Source organism: Siphateles boraxobius, unplaced genomic scaffold (assembly GCF_051911475.1).
Source record: "Siphateles boraxobius isolate OS27281-9 unplaced genomic scaffold, OSU_SipBor_1 13, whole genome shotgun sequence".
NCBI classification, from domain to species: Eukaryota; Metazoa; Chordata; class Actinopteri; order Cypriniformes; family Leuciscidae; genus Siphateles; species Siphateles boraxobius.
The window spans coordinates 7,410,488-7,435,634 of NW_027508733.1; the positions used below are offsets into that span (position 1 = coordinate 7,410,488).

General features: G+C 36.7%; 1 protein-coding gene across 4 annotated transcripts in view; it reads right to left on the reverse strand.

The window, feature by feature from the left end:
* Positions 1-6,865: 6,865 nt before the first annotated feature.
* The window catches only part of LOC143735249 (uncharacterized), a 38,785-nt gene continuing 20,503 nt past the window's right edge, over positions 6,866-25,147 (reverse strand). For 2 of the 4 annotated variants that reach the window (XM_077225360.1, XM_077225359.1), the window contains exons 2-6: positions 20,286-20,606; positions 14,711-14,779; positions 11,964-12,080; positions 8,860-9,168; positions 6,866-8,686 (exon numbers count right to left, since the gene is read on the reverse strand). In XM_077225360.1, coding sequence (XP_077081475.1) covers positions 8,619-8,686; positions 8,860-9,168; positions 11,964-12,080; positions 14,711-14,779; positions 20,286-20,565 — 843 coding nt within the window. In that variant the 5' untranslated portion in view covers positions 20,566-20,606 and the 3' untranslated portion in view covers positions 6,866-8,618. The remainder of the gene's footprint in view (positions 8,687-8,859; positions 9,169-11,963; positions 12,081-14,710; positions 14,780-20,285; positions 20,607-25,147) is intronic. The other 2 variants (XM_077225362.1, XM_077225361.1) reach the window with 1 other exon arrangement.

Consider the following 25,147-nt stretch of genomic DNA (forward strand, 5'->3'; position numbering starts at 1 on the left):
GCTTTGATTTTATAGTAATTTTATAGTAAAACATATTTTGTAAAATATATATTTGTATAAAAGAAAAAATAATGTTTTTTTAAAAATGCTTTTACATCAGCGATAATTTGCTGCGTGTTTTCTTTAAAACAAGACCAAACTTAGGTCTTTATTCCAAAGCATTCTTGAATTACAACCAAGTTTTAATAGTGCATTGTAATGTCCATTCTCAAAAAGGGTTAACTGTTAACAGTTAACCGTTATTTGCCAAATCAACCGTTTGGTTGAGCATGTTTTTGAAAAATTATTAAAAACATAAGTTTTTTCATGGCACCAAGTAACATACTTGTGTTAAGTTAGGGCTCTTACAGTGTAATATGTAAAAAATATGTATATGCTTAGCTTGCAAATTTTCACCAAAAACAGTTCACATGGCTGGGGTGATTTATTTGTTTCTGACATCCATGTTAGAAGAAGTGTTGTGACAAGTGCTGTTGATTGACACTGTGACATCTAGTGGATTTTTTTTTTGGCATTACATACCTCAACCAGATGGTAGAGATGGCTCAATCAGTTTGAGTTAAGTTAGGTACTCCTCTCATTAAAATATAGTGACTCAAAATGTGCTCAAGCATTTGGTTAAAGGGTTAAGAAACAGTACACAAATTGAAATGATAAAAAAAAACTAAAAAAAAACACTATAGTATTTCACCCAAATGTTAACATCCCACACCAGCAGACAGACAAAAACTGCATTTCATTTAGGGTATATTTTTAAAATAATAGAACACTGTTGAAAACGTTTCTATGATTGATTGGGCAGTTGTATTAAGTGCAAATATTAATGTATATAGCCATATTAATGTAAAAAAGCCAGCAGATGTAAGGCTATGGTTATTCTTCTGTAAAGTAGATAAAGTAAACTAGATTTAAAAAAAAAAAAAAAAATCAGTCTCATATTTTGCCCTTTTTATAAATTGCCTGCTATTTTATTAAAGTGTGTGTATAGTTTATCACTAGAGTGTCATCTAGTGTCCTAACCAGGAACTCTCCTTTCTGAAAAGGTGAAAATAAGCTCATCTAAATGCATTAAACAAAATTAAAAGTACATACTGATTAGACAATGCATTCATTTTGAATGCACTCAGGATTGAGTTGAACAACTTTAAAGGTCAAAGATTGATTCCTAAAATTTGTTAAAGGTGAAAGTTTAGTCCATTAGAGAGTGTTAAAATCACATCCCTTAACTTATCGAGAGAACAGACCACACATGCGCAGTGTATGTTGTCTTCTTTAATATTGTTACAGTGGAATACAAAGCTTGACAAGACTTGAGGAACCCTGCCTTATAACCTAAACAAAATGCTAAAACCCAACTTTGTTATAAAAATGTTTTATTGGGCAGTTAGAGATCTGAAAACACAATAATATAGGTGATTATATACATGATAAAATCCAAATGTTTAAATTCAGTGGATTCAGCATTTTCAGTTAATTTGGAAAATACGCTTGTTAATTTAACCTAAAATAAGTTGATACAAGTTGACTGGAAGTAAGATGAAACTCTAAAAAAGCCCTTTAGTGCAAATACATGTATTTTTTATAATTATAGGCTGAAGAACACTACATTCTCCCCCAAAATGTGTATAGCAATAATAAATATTGTTATTGTATTTTTTAAAATCCAAATATAGCCTCTTTTTGTCTTTAAAATTATTTCATTGATTTTATTTGCCATTTGATAATATATATATATATATATATATATATATAGGCTAAAAGACACGTAAATAGTAAGGAATTCCTCCTGTTGGTTTTAAATCCAAGGTTTTTATCAAATGCCTCATAAAGAAACAGAACACAAAATGAAATGAATAAAAACACTTATATTTTACACAAATTCTTAACATCCCAGACCAGCAGAGCAGAGGACCAAAAACTGTATAAAAAAAAAATAAAATAAAAAAATAAAAATAATATATATATTAATATAATTACTGTTTTATGGCAGTTTTATCAAATGTAAATAAAAATGAATAAAGATGCTCCATGAAGATTAACCAGTAAAAAGGTAAAACAAGCCATAAAAATGTATATAAAATAAATCCGAATCAATGCATCCAAGGGTATTTATACACGACAACGATGTACTATAAACGGAAAGTTTTCCTTTTGCATTTTCTGTGCACAGACCACAACATTTTCAAAACGATCCCCATTCACACAGTTCAGAAAAAAAACAGTATTTTGCTGCCAGGCCAGTAGATGGAGATGTAATTTTGTAAAGAAACACTATGTGCCTATAGACTAAACATGTAATAGACATGCGCATGATGTCACCGTTTACACAAATTTGTGTTTTTGTAGTTTACACTGAGATGATAACAGCATAGTTTAAAAAAAAACTAGTCATTTGAAACCCGTTTTCAAAAGTATGTTTCCAGGCACGCAAAACACTGTGTAAATGAACGGCCAAAACGAATAAAAGGTTTTCACTTTTTAGTTGAAAATGGTGTTGTGTAAACAGCCCCTAAGTGAAGTTGTGAAACTAATAAACCCACAGACTGAAGTAATCTTTAATTTTTAGTAAGCTAATTAGATGAATTGTATTGTTTTGTTTGGTCATGAACACCTCATCCCTGAACGTGACTCTTTTTCACCTCTTCTGGATGTGATGATGTCATAAACTAAAAAAAAAACAGTAGCCGCGCCCACCAGAACAGAGGCGACCAATCGGATGAACACTTCAGAAGCATCACAACAGAAAGCACAATCTGAGAAAAAAAAAAAAAAAAAAACATGATTCACTTGTGAAAGACCAATAACATACAAAACAAATAAGGCATCCAAGATAATGATGTCAATAATTAGTAGTATAACTAACACACCTGAACATGGCTGACAGAGCTCAGTGTTGTTGAGATGTGTGGTCTGGTTGCTGATGGGATTTTTCAGCACACAGCTGTACGAATCATCCACACACTCCAGATGTAAAGAGAGGCTTCTGTTGAGATCACACACACTGATGCTGGACAATACACTGATTCCTTTGTGCCAGGAGAGAGTCGCATCACTCACATTTAACACTGAACATTGGAGCACACATTTGGACACCGAAGATCCTGATGATGAATTTGGTGGGAGTTCACTGATAATAACCGGAATGGGCAGACGAGCTTAAAAACATTAAAGAATAAAGAGACATGTAGCTTTCCTGCAACTGTCCATAACATACAAAACACAGAGCAACCTGTAAATCTCTACTCACTGTAGACAGTAACACTGAATCTATGTTTGGTATTTGTTTTGCTGCTGATGGATATTTGATAAACTTCAGAGTCTGTGTTTCTGGTGTTCATGATGGTCAGAGATCCAGTCTGATGATCCACCTTCAGTCTGTCTCTGAATCTCCCATCAACAGCATCTTCCTTTATTGAGATGTCATTGGTCGCGTGGTTGATTTTCGCTAAAAGAGGCCCGTTGGTTTTAAAGTTCCACATTATCAGATCATCCGTCTGTATACAGTGTCAGCCTGTAGAGTGACTGAATCTCCCTCCATCACTGACACTGACTTGACTGCATCTGTGTCACCAAACACTCCTGGAGAACAGAGACAAAACAAGTCAATTGTGCAGATTAAGGATCTTAAAGGTATCTAAATTAAGCTTTAACTGAAATTTGTGGTATTGAAACAATTGCAATCTCTGGAAAGTCAAATTTTGGCTTTCAAATGAAATCCTTTTAGCAGGACTAAAATAAATATATCCCAGAGACGCATCTTCATATGTTTAACTTACCAACTAGACGGCAACAGCACAAACAGAACAAAATTGATCTGTCGAACATTTTCCTCAGTGGTTCAGGGATCTGAAATAGTATCACTCAAGGTGCTCAAGCTTTAAACTCTGAAAGCGCTGTGGCTTGCAGTCGATGAAATCAAGCCTGATCTCCTGCGCTGCACGTCTTCTTTCTCCTCCCTCCACAGATAGCACAGCAAATCTGATCATGCAAAATGGTGGACATGTAAGAGAGTTTCCTGCTAAAAAAAAAAAACCTTGGCTGACATGATTTCACTTACTAGTCACTTTGTAGTCAATGAAGCCGTTTGCAAAGGTCAATCCCCACAAATGGATAACTATACATCTATTTTTGTATTGTTGCAATCCTGCTAAACAATGTGCCATGTGTTCAAACGTAGATTGTTGATGCTTGTGAACCTACAGAAAACAAGATGACAGCTGATGATATCATGGTAACAGTGTGATTTCTTTCACAGTGAACTAAACCCAGACAGCAACATAGTGCCGGCCCAGATCCGGGCCATATTTGGTACATGTGGATCACTGGGCCGACACTATGTTGCTGTCTAGGAAGATTCATTCTTGTTGCTTTTTACAATAAAAGATGCAGTTTAATAAAGTTAAATGTAGGATTATTAATTATTTTTCCACTTTTAGGGCGTCTACACGACAGCGATGTACTAAAAACTGAAACGTTTTTCCTTGCGTTTTTCAAATACACAATGTTGTCAAAACGATCCCCGTTCAGAAGGATCAGCAGCGAAAACGGCTAAAAACACTGTGTTCTGCTGCCAGGCCAGTAGATGGCCTTAATACTTTGTAAAGAAACACACGCGCACCGTTTTCACTAATTAAATTTGTAGTTTACACCATAAAGAAAGACAATAATGGTATCGATTTCAAAAGTTTGTGTTTTCAGGCCCTCAAAATGCCATTGTTGTGTAAATGAAATGTCCAAAACACATAAAAGTTTTCCATTTTTAGTTTAAAATAGTATAGTGTAAGTGGTCCTTTAATGTGATGATAAAGCCAATAAAATCATGTCACAAACAAATGACATTTTATTTTCTATAAAAACGACAATAATCTTATTGTGTTTTTGCTGTGACTGTTTAATTGTTGAATAGTCAATCACAGTGTTCTGGAGTCAAAATGAAACTTGCTGATCTGGAGAGAAATGTGGTTTGATGTGGTAACTGATTGTATTGGACAAACAGCTTGTGCAATAGTGGCATTTTTGTCCCCCATTTCTGCTGATATGATGCTCACAAAACTTTTTTCTATAAAAATATAATACTATTAATGCTGATGTTTGACATACTAAGGCATTCTTCTTATTGTTTGAATGTGACATTAAAATGCCATATACTTAGGATTAAGATTGACTTGATTGTTCGTGACCTTGATCTTGCAGTGCGATATTTCAGTAGAACTTATCAAGCTTCTCAGAAATAACCCTTGCTATCAAACCTAGGTCCCATATCCTGAAGATGACCAGAAGACATTAAAAAAACATGTTTGTTTTTTTGTGTGCGTCAATGCCTGGATAGAAAGCAGTCAGCAACCCAGACAAAGCGCAACAACCCTGACTGAATCCAAAATGGCTGTTCAGCACATCAACAGTAGTAAAATACTGTTCATTAGCACTTCTGTTTGTCTGTGCCTTAAATGTCCGTTGTGCACACAGTGCTATGCAACATCTATTTGTAGACATGATATTATCTGTGCAAAATATAGCTTTTTATGTGTTTGTATTCTGAAAGAGAAAGCACAACATAATGTTGCCTGGAGGCGTCCATCCTAGCTTTCTGACCTGTGTACCAGAAACAGTCAACTCGGGAGAGACGTCATTCCAAAAAAATGTTTTATCAATAAAATTTTCCCAACTGAGCCAAGAAATTATGTGGAATCATTTTTATCATGCACCATCAAAATGCGTGTTGTAGAGGGTTAAAAATTAGTTTAGTCCTGCATGAAAATTTTGTTTGACTAATGTAATGGAGTTAAAAATACTAGTTATCAAATGACTAATTTGACTTAAACCAACTAAATTGTGTTGACCCAACTGCATTTACATCAAGGTGGAAAAGGACTTTCATTATGTAAAGCAAAAAACATTATATCAAACTTATGAAATGGTTTTACCTTGCTGGAGAAATCAGGTCATATCTACTAATTGTTTTTTTCAGGTTGGTTGAAGTCATTATCAGTAATCTTAAATAATTTATTTCATTTCAACAAAACCGTTTATTGGAGATGTTACTGCAAAGTAGTGAGCGGGGCACAACCTAATGCCTTATTTTAAGTAATTCTATGCCATCATGACAAAACTTAGTGTATATACTGCCATATCACTACTACTATTTCTTATGTGAATTTTTCATATCTGCTTTTGTGTTTATTTAAAATTAGACAAATCTTATATTATTATAATCTTATATATGTTATTTTAAAGTTGAGAGTTATTTAATGGTGATCTAAACAGCAGAAGACACTGTACTAACGAAACAAAACCACATAATTGCATACTAGATGTGTGAAATTAATGAGGGAAAAAATAAATACTCTGAACCGTAAGTAGATTTACACAAACTGAGAAAGTCAAAAAGCGTTAGGTTGTGCCCCTCTCTCCCTACATTTTCTAAAATTTAGTGTATGACCCGCTTCATCTCCTCCCCACCATATGTTGGCTTCATGAATCTCCATCTTCAAGATGGAACTGGAACTGGACGAAATATTATAAATTATACCATCCATTATACCGTGGAATTAAACCACATCATGTCGGGTTGTTTAGCCAGAGGAGAACTGGCCTGGGTTCTCAAGGTTTTTGTCTCCAGTCTGTCACCTGATAGAGTTTGGGTTTCTCGCCCACTGTCATCTCTGGCTTGCTTAGTTGTTATTGTACACTTATTATTATTAATATTATTGATCTGACTGTTCTGACACCATTGAGACCTGAGCTGGATGTTGACATTACTGTTTTCTTCATGAAGAATGATGTGCAAAGTTGAATATTTTATCTGAATCTTTCTTACAATTGATGTACATGTAGAATATTAATTAATTTAGCTTTACAATAATAATGTGAAAAGAAGCATGCAAAGGTATTTATTCAGTTACATTTTTAAATACAGACAGTTGCATGGTTAACCCTGAGTTGAATACAAACAGAAACCAACTGAAAAAAAACAAACAAAACAACAACAACCAGAAAGCCCATAAACCTAAAGTGCATTAAAATATAATCCTCAAAGCGACTTTTCCCAGACAGAAAACATCTTATTAAAACATAATTTTAATTAGCTTTCACAACAGATATGGAAAAATATATTGTTTTTCAATCCTAGTCATGAGGAGCAACATAAACATTTAGCATGTCTCTCTAATGCTGGCCACACACTTGAAGATGTGCGCCCCCCAGTGTTTGGGCAAAAGGTGGAAAACCTGCACTTTGCATCCCAGATGACCCAGTCATTTTTGATTCTTTCAAATAATAATTTAGTTTTTGTTACGATTACAAAAACGTTATAAGGCAATACAATATTTAATATGCATAAATAATAGTCTTTAACATTATATTACTGTATTACAATGTACAGTGTGATGGATTAAAATGTAATGTATTAAATGTTCTTAAAAATATCCATGGGTAATCTCAGTAATGCTTTAATTTTCTTATAAAAACAAATATACAGCTGCCATAAACAAAACCATAAATAAATGTAGTTATATATATTAAAAGCAATCTAATTAAATCTTGGGTTCAAACCACGCAAACAATCAGTAAAAAAAAAAAAATATATATATACATATAACATGAGCATTTGATATACAATCAAATTGAACACGTTTGTAGGTCTATATTGCATTGTTTATCATTGATATATTTATTTGATTTATTATTTAAGTTTATTTTCTGTATATTTATTTTTGGAACAATAGTGGTTAATAGAGTGAAATAATGGTAGCAAGAGAGTCAATGGTAATATGATTGAGGTCCTGTCAACCATTGTTAGAGGAACTCTGGTTAAGCAAAACCTCGATCTTAGCTTGACTCCTAAAAGAGTGACTGATCTTGAGCTATATTAAATTTGCTTTAATTCAACTGACAATGAGTCAGACTAACTCCTGGCTTATTAGGTAAACTTGTTTTATGGGACAGGCTCATTTAAAAATTCAGGCGGTTTATAATGAAAGGATTTTAAAAAAATGCCTAGCTTTTGCAGGTAATTATTAATTATATTTACATTTCATGAATTTTAATTATTTATATGTACGTACAATTCATATGATGTAAATTGGCAATTAATATTAAACTTCATATTTCACTTTATAAAAATATACTGTATACACATAAATAGAAGCTTTAATATGTAAAGCTTTTAAACTAATTAAGCTTACATGTTTTATTTTGAGCTGCCTTCTCAAACTTTCTGCTGTCGTGTTTATTCCTGTTTTGTTAATGTATTTAAAATTTAAATTCATATTTTTAATAATAATCTCTTTAGTCTCCAACAGAGAAGTGAAATTTACCTGAATCAAATTGACACTCCATGTTCTGTTCAATGCAGGCATTTCAGAGTTAATCAAAAACTTGTGATCAAACTGAGCTGACAGAGAAAGTTGTGATTAATTTGATAATCAAATGGCAAATCATGTAATTAATTAGATTAAATATTTCAATCAATTAAAATTATGACACACTTCAAATGATAAGACGGAAAGTGATATACAATAAAATTGTGAAGATATTGTTTCAAAGATCCTGATCTTTCCTGGAGATATTAAAGGCATAGAAAAGCAGGAAACACACAAATATACATGACATGTATTCAGTTACACATCAAAACCGGTACTCAGCGGCTTCAACTGCGCATCAGATGCAATTCCTCTTGAAATGGAGCCTAAAGAAAAACACATTTAAAGGGAAAAAAACAACAACAGACAAACATCAGAAATTAGGATATGCACCCAATCATGTTTCAAATTACATGATTAATCTTCACCATCATAAATTCATAGTCCCTCAAAAAAAATAATTCACAGATCAATATACTGAGAGGTTAGAGTTACTCACAAAAGACAGTAACACTGTATCTCATGAATGAAATTTCTCCACTTTTGATGCTCTTCAGTGTATATTCTCCAGAGTGTGTGTTTCTGGTGTTTGTGATGGTCAGAGATCCAGTCTGATCATTCAGCTCCAGTCTGTCTCTGAATCTCCCATCAGGACCATCATGTGTCTCTTTTGACCCTTTTCTTATTTTAGCTATGAGAGTGTCTCCAGATTCAAACAGCCACATTATCTGATCATCTCTCTGTACTTCAGTAACATCAGTTTTTAGAGTGACTGAATCTCCCTCCTTCACCGACACTGATACTGACACTGAAGTAAAAGACACATTGAAAAAAAACCAAATAAATAAATTAGAACAAGAAAATTGTATTTGTGGGAGTTATGGGATGTTACGGTCAATGTTAAGTCTGTGTCTTGTGTTTCTTTTTGTTGTCCCTCCCTTGTTTACTCTGGCTATATAAGACACCAATGAGGAGAAGAAAAGAGAGAAATAGACTTGCGATCCAGCCAGAGATCATTGTCTTTAAATTTATGTTATGTTTGTTTTGTTATGCTTTATAATTCTATTTATTAGTTGTTGTTCATTATATTAAATTTTATAATTGGTGCTATACGTTACCTTACCTTTTTAAAATAATGTGGATGGGAGGACGTAACAGGAGAGAACAAAAAACACTGAGGCACAGAGAGCATCTGCCAATATGACCTGTGCTAAAATGAAATTTCTGTCAATTAGCCGCGTTTCCACTGCCGGGCCAGGGCCGAGCCGTGCTAGTGCGTACCAGGGCCAGTCGTGTTTCCACTGTCACTTCCGGGGCTTGATCGGGGCTTACTCTGGGCTAACGGCCAGGATTTCTGGCCCGTCGAATACCTTGGGCCAAAGCGGGCCAGCTCGGGCTAGAGGCGTGCTCAAGGTAAAAGGTAAAAATTTATCGGTGTTAAGGGAAAGTTATGGTCTGCGGCAAGATGCGATGCACATTTCACTTTTTTATATAGCGCAAAATAATCGCTGCTCGAAATGGGGAATCGCCTGTAACATTACTGCCTGTCAAATACCAAAGCTCTTCTGAGCAATTGGGCAGAAGAAAGGGTACAACGTCAATTTGACGGCGTGTGCAGAAACGAGGACGTTATAAAATATATCGCTGCTGAAGCTAAGCATTAGCTTCCATGGTTCGACTTAATGGAAAGTGTGCTGGGTCACAGAATCCCTCTGTTAGTGGCGACTCGCGAGACAAGTCGGGACACTATGGCAGCCACGGCCGGAGAGTTAATATACATGCTATCTGCCTAACTAAAAAAAGGATTTAGGGCAGTGCTGCGGGGCTACTGGCCCGGCAGTGGAAACGCAAGCCCGATGCTTGAGGCCCGAGGCCAGTGTATCAATATCTAGCTGGTATATGTATTCCTGTGGAGTCCCGCAAGGCTCCATTCTTGGTCCAATTTTGTTTTCATTATATATGCTACCGCTAGGGTCAATTATAGCCAGACACAACATATCTTTTCACTGTTATGCAGATGATCTGCAAATCTATCTGCCATTGAAGCCTGGTAATGTACAAGGTACCTTAATTGACTGCATCACGGACATTAAGCAGTGGTTTGCCCAAAATGTTATGCACTTAAATGAGGATAAAACTGAATATATTGTGTTTGGAGAATCTGTGTCTAACAGGTTTGGTCCCTGGTTTCCAACGGCCAGACAGACGGTTAGGAACTTAGGAGTGATTTTTGATAGTTCCTTTAAATTCAACAAACAGATTGATAATGTTGTTAGATTGAGCTTTTTTCAACTGCGCCTTCTGGCAAAGGTAAAATCGTTTTTAAACCGTCATGACCTTGAGAAGGCTATTCACGCTTTAATAAGCTCTAGACTGGACTACTGTAATGTCCTTTATATTGGTGTTTCCCAGTCCTCTGTTGACCGTCTCCAACTTGTCCAAAATGCAGCTGCCCGCCTAATAACGGGCACTAAAAAACGAGACCACATAACTCCGATTCTTTATTCTCTCCATTGGCTTCCGGTACAATTTAGAAATCAGTATAACATTTTATTGTTTGTTTTTAAAGCTCTTAATGGCTTTGCCCCATCTTACATTCTAGACATGCTGACCATTCGTAATTATGGTAGGACGTTGAGGTCGTCCAATCAACTTATGTTGGAAGTGCCAGATCAAAACTGAAATGCTGGGGTGACCGCGCTTTTTCGGTTTCTGGACCTAAGCTCTGGAATAAGCTACCCAGTGAGATGCGTATCGTTACTGACCTGGGCCTTTTTAAATCAAGACTTAATACGCATCTTTTTGAAGTGGCGTTTTGTACCTAGTAATGTGATGGCACATTCATATTGATTTTATTTAACTTTTTCTTACTTTTTTTTCTCATTCTTTATTGTATTTTTAATATTGGTGTGTTGTTGTTTTAAACTTGTTGTTTAATTTGTTGTGAAGCACTTTGGTTCACCTATCGGTCGATGTAAGGTGCTATATAAATAAAATACATTTACATTTACATTTTAAACTATCCATCTAAAGGAAAATGAAATTTCTGTCAGTAATTACTCACCCTCACGCTCACTATGCCCAGCATCACACACATGACTAGCGTCGGCCAATAGTGAGCCTACGTTCTGACGCACAACCCAGAAGCGCTGCACTGTTACACTAGTGAACTGACTCAGAGGCCCACACAGAAGAAAATGAATGGCTGAATAAAGATATGTTTTTTTCACGCACAAAAAGTATTCTTGTCGCTTGATAAACTTATGGTGAGCCACTATAGTCACTTGGACTATTTTACTAACTTTCTGGGCCGACAAGTTTCAATAAAATAAAAGCCTATGGAGGAGTGCGACAGCTCTCAGATTTAATAAAAAATAACGAAAGTCTTACGGGGTTGGAAAAGCACGAAGGTGAGTAATTACTGACAGAATTTTCATTTTTAGGTGAACTATCCCCTCAATGAAATTTATATATAATGCTATTTGATAATGACAACCTGAACAAAACCACATCAAACACAAACACAAAGTTTAAAACCTATGACTATGAACAAACATATAAGGCTCATTATTTTTCTCTTGCTATCTCAGCTGTAATACTTACACTTGTTACGTTTTTGTTTAGATTTCCTGTGGCGATAGTAAATCACAAAAACAGCTGCAGGCCCAAACAGCAATGCACAAGTAATGACTGCAACCGGTGCTTGAATTTTATTATGATCTGTAATGTATAGAAGAAGACAGCCTAGTCTGAAACAAACAATATAAAAAAGTGCAAATCTGTAAACGAGTAAATATGAATGATTCCGTTTGGGGGAGGGGGGGGGGGGGGTGTTTTCGGGATGTGAGGGAAAGATACCCTTGTTCAACTTCTCATAGAAAGTATTTTTCGTGTTCCAAAGGGCATTGTAATGAGGATGCAGAGGCAGAGTGAGAATCCATGTGCGGAAGTTTATTAAAGATGGTCACCACAAACAAATACAAGAAGGCAGGCAGCGGGTCAAAACCAAGGTAGCAGTCAGATAGATTCACATCCAGTGGAGAGATCCAAAAGGGATAAGTGAGTAGGCAGGCAAGGGGTCCAAGCAGAAACATCACTCTGAACAGGCAACCAAAACAAAGGGATAATCCAAAGATCGACAAACAAAGAATCAGGCAAGATCATACACAGGTAGACAGACAATGGAGAATAATCAAGACGCTTGGTAAGGCAGGTAAACTGGCAATACTTCACAAGGTGTGCAAGCATAGTCTCTGGTTATAAAGTATGCAAACAGGAAAGTGTAGGAGTGTAGAGGAAGCAGAGGGTGTGGATCACAGTCAGTACTCAGGTGAGAGCTCCCTCTGCTGGTTAGGCATTACAGGCGTAGAACCTTCCTAGTGACCAGACTGACTTACTACAGGTGACATTTTGACAATACCTCCCTTACTGTACATACAATTGTATTATTATGTTTATAACATATGTTTATGTAATAAACTATAATTCACCTATAGTTTTTTTTAATATATATTCCAAAGGTTGTAGTACTTTCCTAGTGATCAGACTGACTTACTACAGGTTAAATATTGCCAATACCTGCCTTACTGTAAGTACAGTACATACATATTATTATGAAAATATTACTGGAATTTCACCTTTTTTCATGTTCCAAAGGTTATAGTATGTTCCTAGTGATCACTCTACTCAATTTTGATAAATGTATTAGGTAAAAGTAGGTATTAGAACTGCTGTTCCTTATACAAAAAAATTCTTTAATTGATTAAAAAACTGTAAAGATTTTAGCTTAATCATATTTTCAACATTATAAATAAGCATCACCCTTATTGTAATGATACAAGTTAAGTTTTTGTTATGAAATCCTGGAATCCGCTGCTGCTTCAATTTCTATCTAATGCGTGATTATAATTAAGGTATTAATCAATATTTTTCCTTCAAAATATCAAATAAGTTGAATGAATTCTCTAGGCTTATGAGATTTTACTCTGTTATAGAAATTACCAGTGTGATTATCGAAAATGCTATTTCATGTATCCTTTAAATGTGTGTATTTGATATCTGAGGTGTGACTGAAGGGTCTGACCCATGCCAGGAATGCAGTAACAATGTTTGCTCATTTTGCCCAGCTAAATATGAATATGAACTATGGACTTCTTTAACAGGTGTCACTGCATGCAGGTCCTAGATCAAAGGGTTCAAAAGTTATAACGCTTTCAATGTTGGATTTTTTAACTGGTGGTGGCGCTATAGAGTTGGTCCTAGAGACTCAAAAATTGGTCCAATTACTATTCATTACAATCACTACAAAAGTCTCCCTTGACAAAACTGCTGTCAAATCTCACACTATCTTCATTGATGAGATGTTTTTCGACTGCTTTGACACAGCTAAAACATACAATGCAATCGCCTTCCTCAATGTACTTTAGCCACCTTGTTGAACCAGTTTGCATTGAATGAACAACAAAACGTCTGTTTTCCAAACAGCCTTCCAGGAAAACTGAAGTTGGCTGGTTGTTGTGGAGTGCTTGCCTCGCCAAAAACTACATTAGCGTGTTGTCCTGGTACTACAGCGACAACAGCTTCAAAAAGCGAAGGTCCTGGCCGCCAACTCTACAAGTCTTCTTCCTCCTCCAATTTATCCGCCAACCACCAGGAACAATCTATTTCAATTTGTTTGGGCTTCCCAAAAAAAATCAGATATGTTTTTGCACCATTTGGACTGTTGTTGTGTTCAGACACTAGATATTCACTGAAGTGTGTGTGCCGTGATGGATGAAATAATTGTTGATTATTGTCATTGTGGCTTAGGTCAATTTACCTGTGATCATTATTGGAAATGTGTGGTTGCTTGGGAAGAGGGTGGTGGATCTTACGGCACTAACAAGGACGAAACGGGTGTACTGTGAATGCAGTTTAATGTGCTATACTGAGACTTGTAATCCACAATAGAGGAGATTGGGCAGAATAGAATGGGTGATAAATTGGTCTCTATAATAATCATGATTGTCACGCCCTTCATGAAACAGTTCAAGCCCTATCCTAGTGAGTACATTCAGCTCAAGATTAATTCATCCCCACTGTCACAAGAAACGATTTAGTAAGCCCTTTTTACCAATTGCTTTTAGACTGAACAATCAGTTCTACAAGATGATAGATTATATTTTAGAATCATTTGGTTGTATATAATCATAATGCATTGCAGAACTGATACTGAAAAAGTAATTGTTATCTTGCATTATTGTCTTTTATATTTTATTATAATTGTGTGGTATATGAGCTGCTGTGACGTGTACATTTTCCCTCTGGCATCAATAAAGTTTATCAAATCAAATTTGATTAGTTTACTACACCAGTGTCTGAAGTGGATGGTGTTTCCTCCGTCACCATCTTCCTTTTATCCATCTCAGCACCAAGTACATCTGAAACACAAACAAAAAGATGCTTGAAGAATCTTCTGCTGAACAAACAAAAACGAACCAACAAACAAGGAACTACACATTAAATAACTGTTTAATCACACTGTTCTGTTTAACAATGTAAACAGGGATGATTCTATAAATTCCATGTTTATAGTAAATGCGTTTTGTAACAGATGAATGATTAGATGTGAATTAATATGAAGCTAAAGCAAAATAAACAGCCCTGGATGACATGGCAACAAGACTTTTGTGATTCAAACATATATAACCAAACTGTCATGATTCCTGTCTGGTGTTCTCCTTGTCTTATGTTGACTTTTGTTATTTCTTCCTCCTCTGTTTCTTGGCAGATTACTATTTTGTAGTATACCGCCACCAACTGTACAGGAGTGTGTAATACCATGAATGTCTTCGAGTCAAGGATTCAATTAATCAATCCAAAAAAAGAAAAGAAAAGGGGAATTATACTATTTTCATTAGACCAGTATTTTTAAGATAAATAAATAAAGCTTTAAGCTTTTGTTATTTCCTGTTCTGTGCCATGTTTTGTAGTCCTTTGTAGTTTTCTTGTTTATTAGTAGGGCTGGGCGGTATATCGAGTTTGTACAATATATCGATATTTTTTATCCCCACGATATGGAATGAGGCAATAACGTTTATATCGATACAGTAGTTTGATACGAGCACATCTGAAAAATAGCGGAGGACGCAGTGAACTCCTGCAGTGAAAGTACATGGTAGCCTACAATTTGTCCTAAACATGACACAAGCTTATATTAAGCGCTTTAAAATAACTGGTAAGATATAGTTAACAAGTTTAAAGCAGCTTGCCCTGTCAGATGCTCTGACAGAGACTGTTGCTGACTGACAGATAAATACTTGCGCTGTTTAATGCGTTTGAGATGTGGTGCTTTCCTCAGTGCTTAACTTACATTTCACAGGTATATTCTCCATCTGTAAATGTTAGAAAGTCAAACAAATATGTCCATTTCACTTTCAGGAGAGGAAGAGCTTCTGCAAGTGAATCTCCGCTAAAATTCAAGCTTCCGTTAATGAGCGCCGCCGCGCGTATGCGCGCCAAACAGACGAGCACAATAGAATAGTGGCGCAATAATTCTGACTAAAATCAAAGTCCTTTTAGGCAAGTCATGCCACTCGGCCGCCATCTTGGCAACGCCTCCGGGCAGCTATTTCGGACTAACAAGACCAGGCTCCTATCTAAATGAATGGACAGAGAGTCAGAACTGCACATTCACTGTCACCGGGACATAAAAACTGCATGTATAGAAACAGCAGTAAAATATGATAAAAATCGCTGAAAAAGTTTGATGACTTTACCCCAAAATAAGGTTCATAATATGGCGTTATTTTTTATGACGTCATATTAAACGCCATATTAAAACGCCTTTTTCCCCACAGGTTATACTTGACGTGCGCGCGCTGCACGGTTTGAAGCACAGTATGTGTGCGCTCTCGCTCGCTCGCTCTAGATTCTGGGAGATTTGAACTAATTTGCGGGCATCAGGGAGCCGCTATAAATATGCGGTAGACACTTGGGATGTCTGATATTTACACAACGCACACATACACTGCATATCAAATCTGCCGCCTTTTCAAACAGTAACCTATTTTCCACTGTCGCAAACCTCAACTGTGCGCATGCGTCAGTGGAACCAGACGATAGGCTTAAATGTTTCCCGGCTTGACTGTTAAAGGCAGACGATTGGCTTTCCAGTGGGAGGGGACATGTTCATACAACCGCCATCTTTGGCGTTACGGGTTCTTCCCTATATAGTTGTATTGGGGATTGAGTAAGTGGCATGTCTCTATAAATAGTCTCTGCTAAAATATACATAGGTTATTGCTAAAATAGTTGTTGTTGGAGACAATAAATGTGCCACATGTGGAATTTTAAACCTACAAGTATATTTTTATGAAAGTGACCATTATAATGGGGTAATCAAATGCAGGCTAATGTAATTAGTTTGTGGTTTTGTTTTTATTTTCATTTTTAGTTTAGCCTTAAGTCATTTTAAAAACAAAATATTTATATTTAGTTTGTAATGTTACAATGTAATGTGATTTTAACCACCTTTTTGCACATAATATATTGTGTAGGGTATGGACCAATCAGACACATACTAATTATTCATTATATACAAAGGTTTATGAAACTCCTCACACAGCCCAAATGAACAAACACAAGGGCAGAAACAGTGTCATGTTACAGGGCATGACAAGGAGATTTTACGACCTCCAAGGAATGTGGCCACATACTCAAGAGAGAGACTATGAAACAGAAACCCTCTTTAAAACAGACTTTCCTGCATTAATCATAGACTAACTGATCTATAAATGAACATGCATAAAACTGTGAAAGAAACAGTGTAAATGGTTTACTGTCTCGTGTACTATTAGGTATATATTATGGTATGTATCCTGGTATACAACAAACTAACGATCAATGTAACCTCACCTGTATAATGCCTCCTACCTAAATAATCCCTATTTAATGACTCACACTTTGATGTACATCACCTTCTTCTAGAATGCAGTGTGGATGTGTTATAGCTATTTTAGCATTAATGAAGGTATAATCTTGCTAGGGACAAAGATCCATAAATCAACTAAGAGCCACTTTTCCCTCTCAGACATGTCCCCTTTCTGATTGGTCGAGTTCAACCCTTAGGGGAGGATCTTCTCCAGGCCTTATTAGAGACAGTCCAAATGTGACCTCCCTCTCTTAGTGGTTTCATCCAGCCGCAACACTGTTCTGGTGATTCTGGGGAGCCCCCTCCCCCTCTACGGGGGCCCCAGGGCCCAGCAGGCCTCGATTCCAACCAGATATGGGCTCAGGCAGGAGAGAGATGACTCTCTCACAAAGAACCAAGGACAATCTCAAGAGTTTTGGAACAAAGACTCCAACCAACAACGACTCCAATCACCCATCCTTCCGACTTCCTCACTTCTCCTGGGTGCTCGGCGTGGCCTCAACAGAGTCCCAGGCCTTGACCAAACCAGCCATGCGTTCCTGGAGAAAGAGAACGCACAACCAACTTCCACTTGACGCTGCCGGAACCATCAACGACTTCAATTTTCAACAACTTCAAGAATTGTTCCCATTACAAATGCAAGTATTCAATTCAATGAAATGTGAAAATGAAATTCTGATGGTTCTTCTCATAGACCCTCTTCCGGTTTCCAATTTCATCCTATCACTAACCTATTTATGTATTCATTTGTGTATGTTGTTTAGTTTATTTATATTCATATAAATATCTATATTTAGTTAATAAAACTTGTACATAATATGTATTCGGTTCTGTTTTGTTTGCAATACAAGTCACTTTACGATCACGGTTTTTGCTACTGGCTCAAAGTACTGTACAGGCGAAGAAATAATTATTCTTCTGTGGCCAGGGAAGATACCCTTTATTAGAATAAATTAATAATCAAAAGAGTTCGTTGGAAGAACTGATTAATTGATTGTAATATTAATTCAGCCACATCAAGTTAATCCAATTAACTGACCCAAATATTTATAATTAATAATAACAAGATATTATTGATTATTAATATTTCCAAAAAGCTGAGTTCCTTACAATTGCATAGCCTACATTACATTCACTATTATTGTTTCCTGTGCCACTTTGTACTGTGTTGCGTGCAGTGCTTGGTGGAGGGAGTGTAATAAAGTAAACTGCAACAGAATAGTTAATAATTGTTTCTGGGGATTTAGAGGAGCAAACTGCAACACTGCAGGTTGGGGTGGGTGAAGGAAAGGATTACAATAGATTTTTCAAGTGTGTTGGGGTTTAGACGATTCCTCTTCTTGAACAAAACCTCTCCAGCCTTGGAAAATATCCTTTCACAAGGAACAGAGGATGCAGAGGAACATAAAAATGCCAGCTGGTATAAATGAGGATACTGATGCTTCTTTTGAGCCCAGACAGGGGAGGATTTCCTCTTTCTAGCTGGCTCCATTACCAGGAAAAAGGAAGAGTCGCAAAAAGCAAACACATCCAAAAGGGCGATCCAAAACAAAAAGCAGTCCAGATCCAAAAATCCAAATAATCTTATCCCATTAATATAACAAGACTATAATATAGCTACTATAATTAATAATAATAATATATGTATTCTAACCTGATATAATGTAATAATATACAGCCCTAACACATATATGACTCAATAACGACAATAACAATGAGAGTTCTTTGACTCTCTGACACTACTACAACTGCTTCTACTACTCCTAACAACACCCACAAGGTGGCACGCGTTTCGAATCCCCTTTATCCGTAGCGATACTCAGACCGAACCGATGACGTTTTCACCATAGCTGTCAACATTGAACATTGAAAATAAGGGAGATTTCCCGGAATCCATCCCCAAAATAAGGGATTTTTTTTACACGATTCTTACCCACAAACTTTAAAAAAAAAAGCACTAATCATGGCCTACATATGTGAGAGAGAGAAAGAGACAGTGTGTGTGTGTGTGTGTGTGTGTGTGTATGAGAGAGAGAGAGAAAGAGACAGTGTGTGTGTGTGTGAGAGAGAGAGAGAGAGAGAGAGAGAGAGAGAGAGAGAGAGAGAGAGGTAGAGAGAGACAGTGTGTGTGTGTGTGTGTGTGTGTGTGTGTGTGTGTGTGTGTGTGTGTTAGGGGTGTGACCGTAACCGTGAGACCGACGGTTATAGTTGAACACCGTCATTAGAACTCTATAACCGCCAAAATCGTGTTATTAAAATATTTGTTACATTTTTTATCATAGAGAATGTTTAAATAGGCCTATCAGCTTACGAGGGAAACGGAGGCGGAGTTAGTGGGTTAGTGGTGCTTCGGAAGTTCGGAGGATGCTGCAGGAGATGATTTGGTAGATGTCTGTGCCCCTTTACAGATCAAGGCGCACGCTGACACGGAGTTAGGGTTAAGCTTTGTTTATACCATGGTTTATACTCGACGCGTCCGCATGAGCGCGAAGGTGCGCGCGGCAAAAATGACCAGTTGGGTGCGCAAGACCACATTTCGCTTTGCTGTGTGCACGGCTTTTTTTGTAACAGCGATTGCGGCGCCGCATCCGAGGATGAACAACTTCAAGCCGAATCTGCCCGAGCTTGTACGTCTCACACAATCAGAGCGTAAAAATACGGGATATTTTACGGGAAAATACTAAAACGGGAAGACAGCGGGAAAAGAGCTAAAATACGTGAGAAACCCGGAAAAAACGGGAGGGTTGACAGCTATGGTTTTCACACAAACTGAGTTTGTCATTGGTCACGTGATTTTCACGTTAACAACACAAGCCTCGAATCGCGGCTTCATTTGGCACGCCCATTTTTTCTCGACACAAGCTCCGACGCCTCGGTTCAAATGTCACATCACTAGTTCCATGTTGTATTGTTTGCCCTGGATTACCTGTTTGTTTTATTAAAGTAAGTGCTTGCATTTGGATTCTCTCTCCGCTTCATTCCTGCCTCAGCGTTACAGAAACATAATGACTCACCAGTGACTGTAACATAGAAGATTTTTCCACTGTTCTTGCTGAGGATCTGTAGTTTATATTCTCCAGAGTCTGTGTTTCTGGTGTTTGTGATGGTCAGAGATCCAGTCTGATGATCCAGCTTCAGTCTGTCTCTGAATCTCTCTTCACACTGAACATCTGTACAGATCTTACTCTGATGTCCAGTGATCTGAGCGATGCGAATGTTATTAAAATACCATTTAATCCTGTTATGTTGAGTTGTTTTAACATCAGTTTGAAGAGTGACTGAATCTCCCTCCATCACTGACACTGGCACTCTGTCTGAACCAACACCAGACACACCTGGAGAAGAAATGAACCATTCATTATACTGTGAACCACTATCCCAGAAACAAAATACACAGCAAAGGGTTTTTTCTACAGATCATAAAGATTGTGAGAGAGGAATATTTCCGGATTTACAATATAAAACATGTAGTATAAAAAAATCATAAAAACATTACTGATTTGTACAATTAATCAAATCACGATGAATCCATGTTACCATGAATATGCAAATTAGCCCCACCTCCACTCAATCACACAATCTCAGAGATCCACTCTGCCAACTTTAATAAACTCAACACACATAGACATATTGTTTTAATTCAGCAATATATGTTTGATATAGAAAACACATCATACACAGCAGTGAGTATTGAACGTATATTGTTAGTCACATTTTCTTTTCAAAATTGGAGACCGTCCCTTGATAATAATGCAGGCTATAATTGGATGGACACTTGCATGGACTTGTGAACTGTTTGCACGATTGAGTGAAGCATTCTTATAGGCTACATGAGTTAACGATCTGCCTAACAATCCTGTCCAAAACTGTTATCCAAAGAAAGTAGACCGTAGCCTATATAAAAAAGTATTAGCATTTGCCGTGTTGTTGACGTGCACTGTTGCTACAGTAGCTGAGCAGAATCATGTTTCGCTTGGTCCCCTCAAAGTTGCGTTGGATTATCTCCTCTCCCGCTTTTCTACTTTATTTTATTTTACTTTAACTACTTTGTATTTTTACTTTGAATGATTAGGTTTCATTGTATTGTTCTGGTTCATGGCATTAATAATAAACACAACCAACATAGACCCAACTCTGAAGTAGGAGCTAAATTAGTTCCTCCAACAGGAGTTAACCAAAATTGTTCCTTGTTCATGCGGGCCGAACATGCCAAAAAGCAATTAAAGAACTCTCTCAACTGTTAAATAACAGATGTTAGATTAAAATAATATCAGATTTGTCTAATTTTAGGCAATTTTCTAAACATTTCAAAGATTAATATTTACCCATAGAAAATAAAAAAATTTTTTGCTATGGCTAAATAAATGTTCAGTGATATCTTCCAAAGATTTCTGAATTTTGGTTCAATTTTTTCTCTAGGCCTATACCGTGTTGATAATGGCAACTAGTAATTAAACTAAGTTTCAGCATGCTGGTGTAACCTTTGGTTCCATATAAATATACCCGACTACGCCACCTAGGTTCCGTCTCCACCCATGGAAAGTATAAAGTAATAAAAATAACCCCCCCAAAAAAAGACAATTAAACCAGAAAGAATTACAACAAAAGGAAGGACCCTGCTGGTTCGGTTTGCACTGAAGACAGAGACGTGACTTTCCAAAAGTATACCAAATTTATTTATCACAGGGAATAAAATCATCCACATAAAAACAATCAAAATAAGTCTCCAATACAGGTTACCAATTAATACCGACAGAAACAAGAGACCACAATTTGACCACTTTAACAGAAGAAAAGAAAACACAGCAAATCAGTGAATAAACAAAACATAAAACACGTGTCACACCAAATAAAAAGAATATCAAAAAAAAAACCAATACACTCCAACTTCTGTTAAGCCTCAATATCGCAGTTCTAGCTACCAGCGGGTAGAACTGGCAAATGGATTTAACACAACCACAGAAAAGAAAATAATTACAACACTCAGTCACAGTAACATCATATTGCACTTCTCAATTAAGACTTGAGGTTAATATTGTTTGCGCTACTTGAAATGGACCAGGCTACCAGCATATCAGTGTACTATAACTTAATAGCTCATCAAACATACATTAGGTTACGTCAGAATTTAAACATTTCTTACGAGCAGCTCGTTAAAGAGCTCGATCGTTAGCGGTTCACAACCGCCATATCCGCAGCCGCCAGTTGCAATAGGACCATGAAACAGTGACCAAAAATAAAGATAATAATTAAAAAAAGCAAAAAAACAGCCGCTAGCGCTCTTGGGCCGCACCTCGTAGGGGATTTTTAGCTATAGTAACCTTTACGTCCCCTGCACTCGTCACTTCACGCACACACATTCCAGAGAGTCGATGCAACTGGAAATGGGTAGCAGGTTACTTCACCCCGCACAGAGAAGAATAACCATTAACCAACCTTTGACAGGGTTTTTATCACAACACTAGCCATAGACGCGCCCGCCTGATTGCACCGCGCAGGTGTAGCCTACTCAATATCAACCGCGGCTCAACACCGGTGGGCGTGTTCAGTCATTTGCAATGTGTAGCCCAATATTCAGGAACAACACTGAACGTTAGATTATCAACCGGTCACACTGGCATGTGTGGAAGTATTTAAAACAAGTGTGTTACAACTAGCCCTGCGTTAGGTTGTGCTCCGCTCACGGCTATTTCTTACCTGAATAGCCCTACTCTTAGATTTATACCTGAAAACTTCAAGCAGTTTATTTTATTTGTATCTTTACTCTGTTGCATTTACAGTATTTGTGCTATTAGTAATTTGCTAATTTGTTCTTATTTTATTGTTTAAAAACTATATTGTGCTACTGCAACAAAATTAGCTCATTGTAAAACACATTTAGGTAAGATCGCTGTAATGGTAATTGAGCAATGGTTATATAAGAATAAAAGACCTTACAATCTGTCATCATATAAAATGATCTCGTCAGTAGAAATTATGACAGACTTTCAATGGATGGACAAAAATTAGATATAATAATAGATCTATATGACAGTAGGCCTACACAGCGTTTTTTCCCATGGTATAGAAAATATTGAATATCAATACTTTTCAAGGTATTGAATTAGAAATTCCAGTATCATGACAACACTAGTGTAAGGTTCCACAAATTGTTGAAAAATTTCCAAGGGTGCCCTGACTGAACGAAGGTTGGGAAACACTGAAATATACCACGGGTTATTAATAAAAATACAGTGAATATATACTGTAACTGCATTTACCACCTTGTTATTAAGGTGTTAAATGTCTATGCTCCTGGGACCTAGGATTACACATTTGTCCACTGTAGTGGACATTATATTTTAGTGAATGTCTCTGACACCATACATGTTTAAAGTCCTGTCCTGTAAAGGGCACTGTGGTAATTTTTTCTTCTTTCCAATCGACACCCTATACAGTCAACACTTAATAATATTTATACTCTATCACTGCGTCTACAGTCGACAACTGGCTTTGAGTCGGACGACTAACTTCACTAACTAACTTGCTGCACAGCGTTAACTAGACAGACAGACAATGCATTTGAATATGCTTTAATCACGGCCGGAGGATCTCAGACAAATTTCAGACAGAATTACACTAGCAAAAAGAATACAACAGTTTTTATAGAATAGGAGCATAGCAAAGGTGACATGATTCCTTACATCATTTATGCAAACCCTTATGTTACTATGTTGAAGCTTTGTTATTCAAAGTCATAAGTTTATTCGTCACCTTCCTAAGACAATTGCTTAAGTCATTTGAAAATGAAAATTACTTTAGGAAGGTGACTTCTATGGAAGTAAAATAATGCCAAATGTTTGTGAAACAAAAACCCTGTTGAATTGTACTATACTTGAAAAAAATATGCATTGCATTAACCCTGCTTGTATATTAATGCATTGTATTTTTAGGGTTTGGATTTTTATGTGCTGAAATTTAGCATGGTTGAATATTTAAGCTGTGAATATTTCAATTCAAAACATTTCAATCACATTTTCATTAGTACAACTTTAATAATCCATATTCACCTTTCATATTTCACTTCCAAAATATATTCAAACTGATTTAAAAATACAACCTATAATATTCAACAGGCGGTTTTCGGTCCATTTTATTTTGCTTTTCAAATTCGCTTCCACAAATTCAGTGGTTCAAATTCGACAGTAAATTCAACGTTGACATCCAGGAACTTCAGGAAAAGCATTGTGCGAAATACCGGAGTGAACATGGCTGTCAACGATTTTTGTAGATTATGTGATGTAAATCTACGCATCCACGGCACAATCGGGGCCTGTAAACTAATATTTGACAGTAGAGAGAAACAGGAAAATATTTGCAGCCAACTGTCAAAGTTAGGATTAGTTCTCTCAAACACAGCTCTTTGTTCATTTCGAGTCTGTCGGAAATGCTGCAACTTAATTGCAAGATTACCGCATGACATGGAAATATTTAAGAACTGGAAAAGAAAGGAGACACTGACCTGTCAAAAGGGTGCCAGTTCGAGCTCGACAGATAAAAGAGACCTATACACCCTCTAAAACTCCAAGGACCATAAAAAAGCAGAGGAAGGCCATTGACTTGCCATCACGGAGCAGTGTCACCGAGGTGGGTTAAACACTGCAATGCTATGTTTGAAATCGGTCCAGTACCTTTACCTGTTTGCAAATGTACTAAATTTAAAATCATCATTTGTTTTCCGTCACTTTTTCAAAACCTGTCGGGAGTAGGGCCACGACATCACCTCCATTCAAAATGTTTACCAAACACTCTTCTTGTTTGGCCTTCAGTTTTGAAATGCCAGGAATATTCTCCACAACAGAGCGAATTGCTGTGTTTCCATATCCGCGGTCATTTT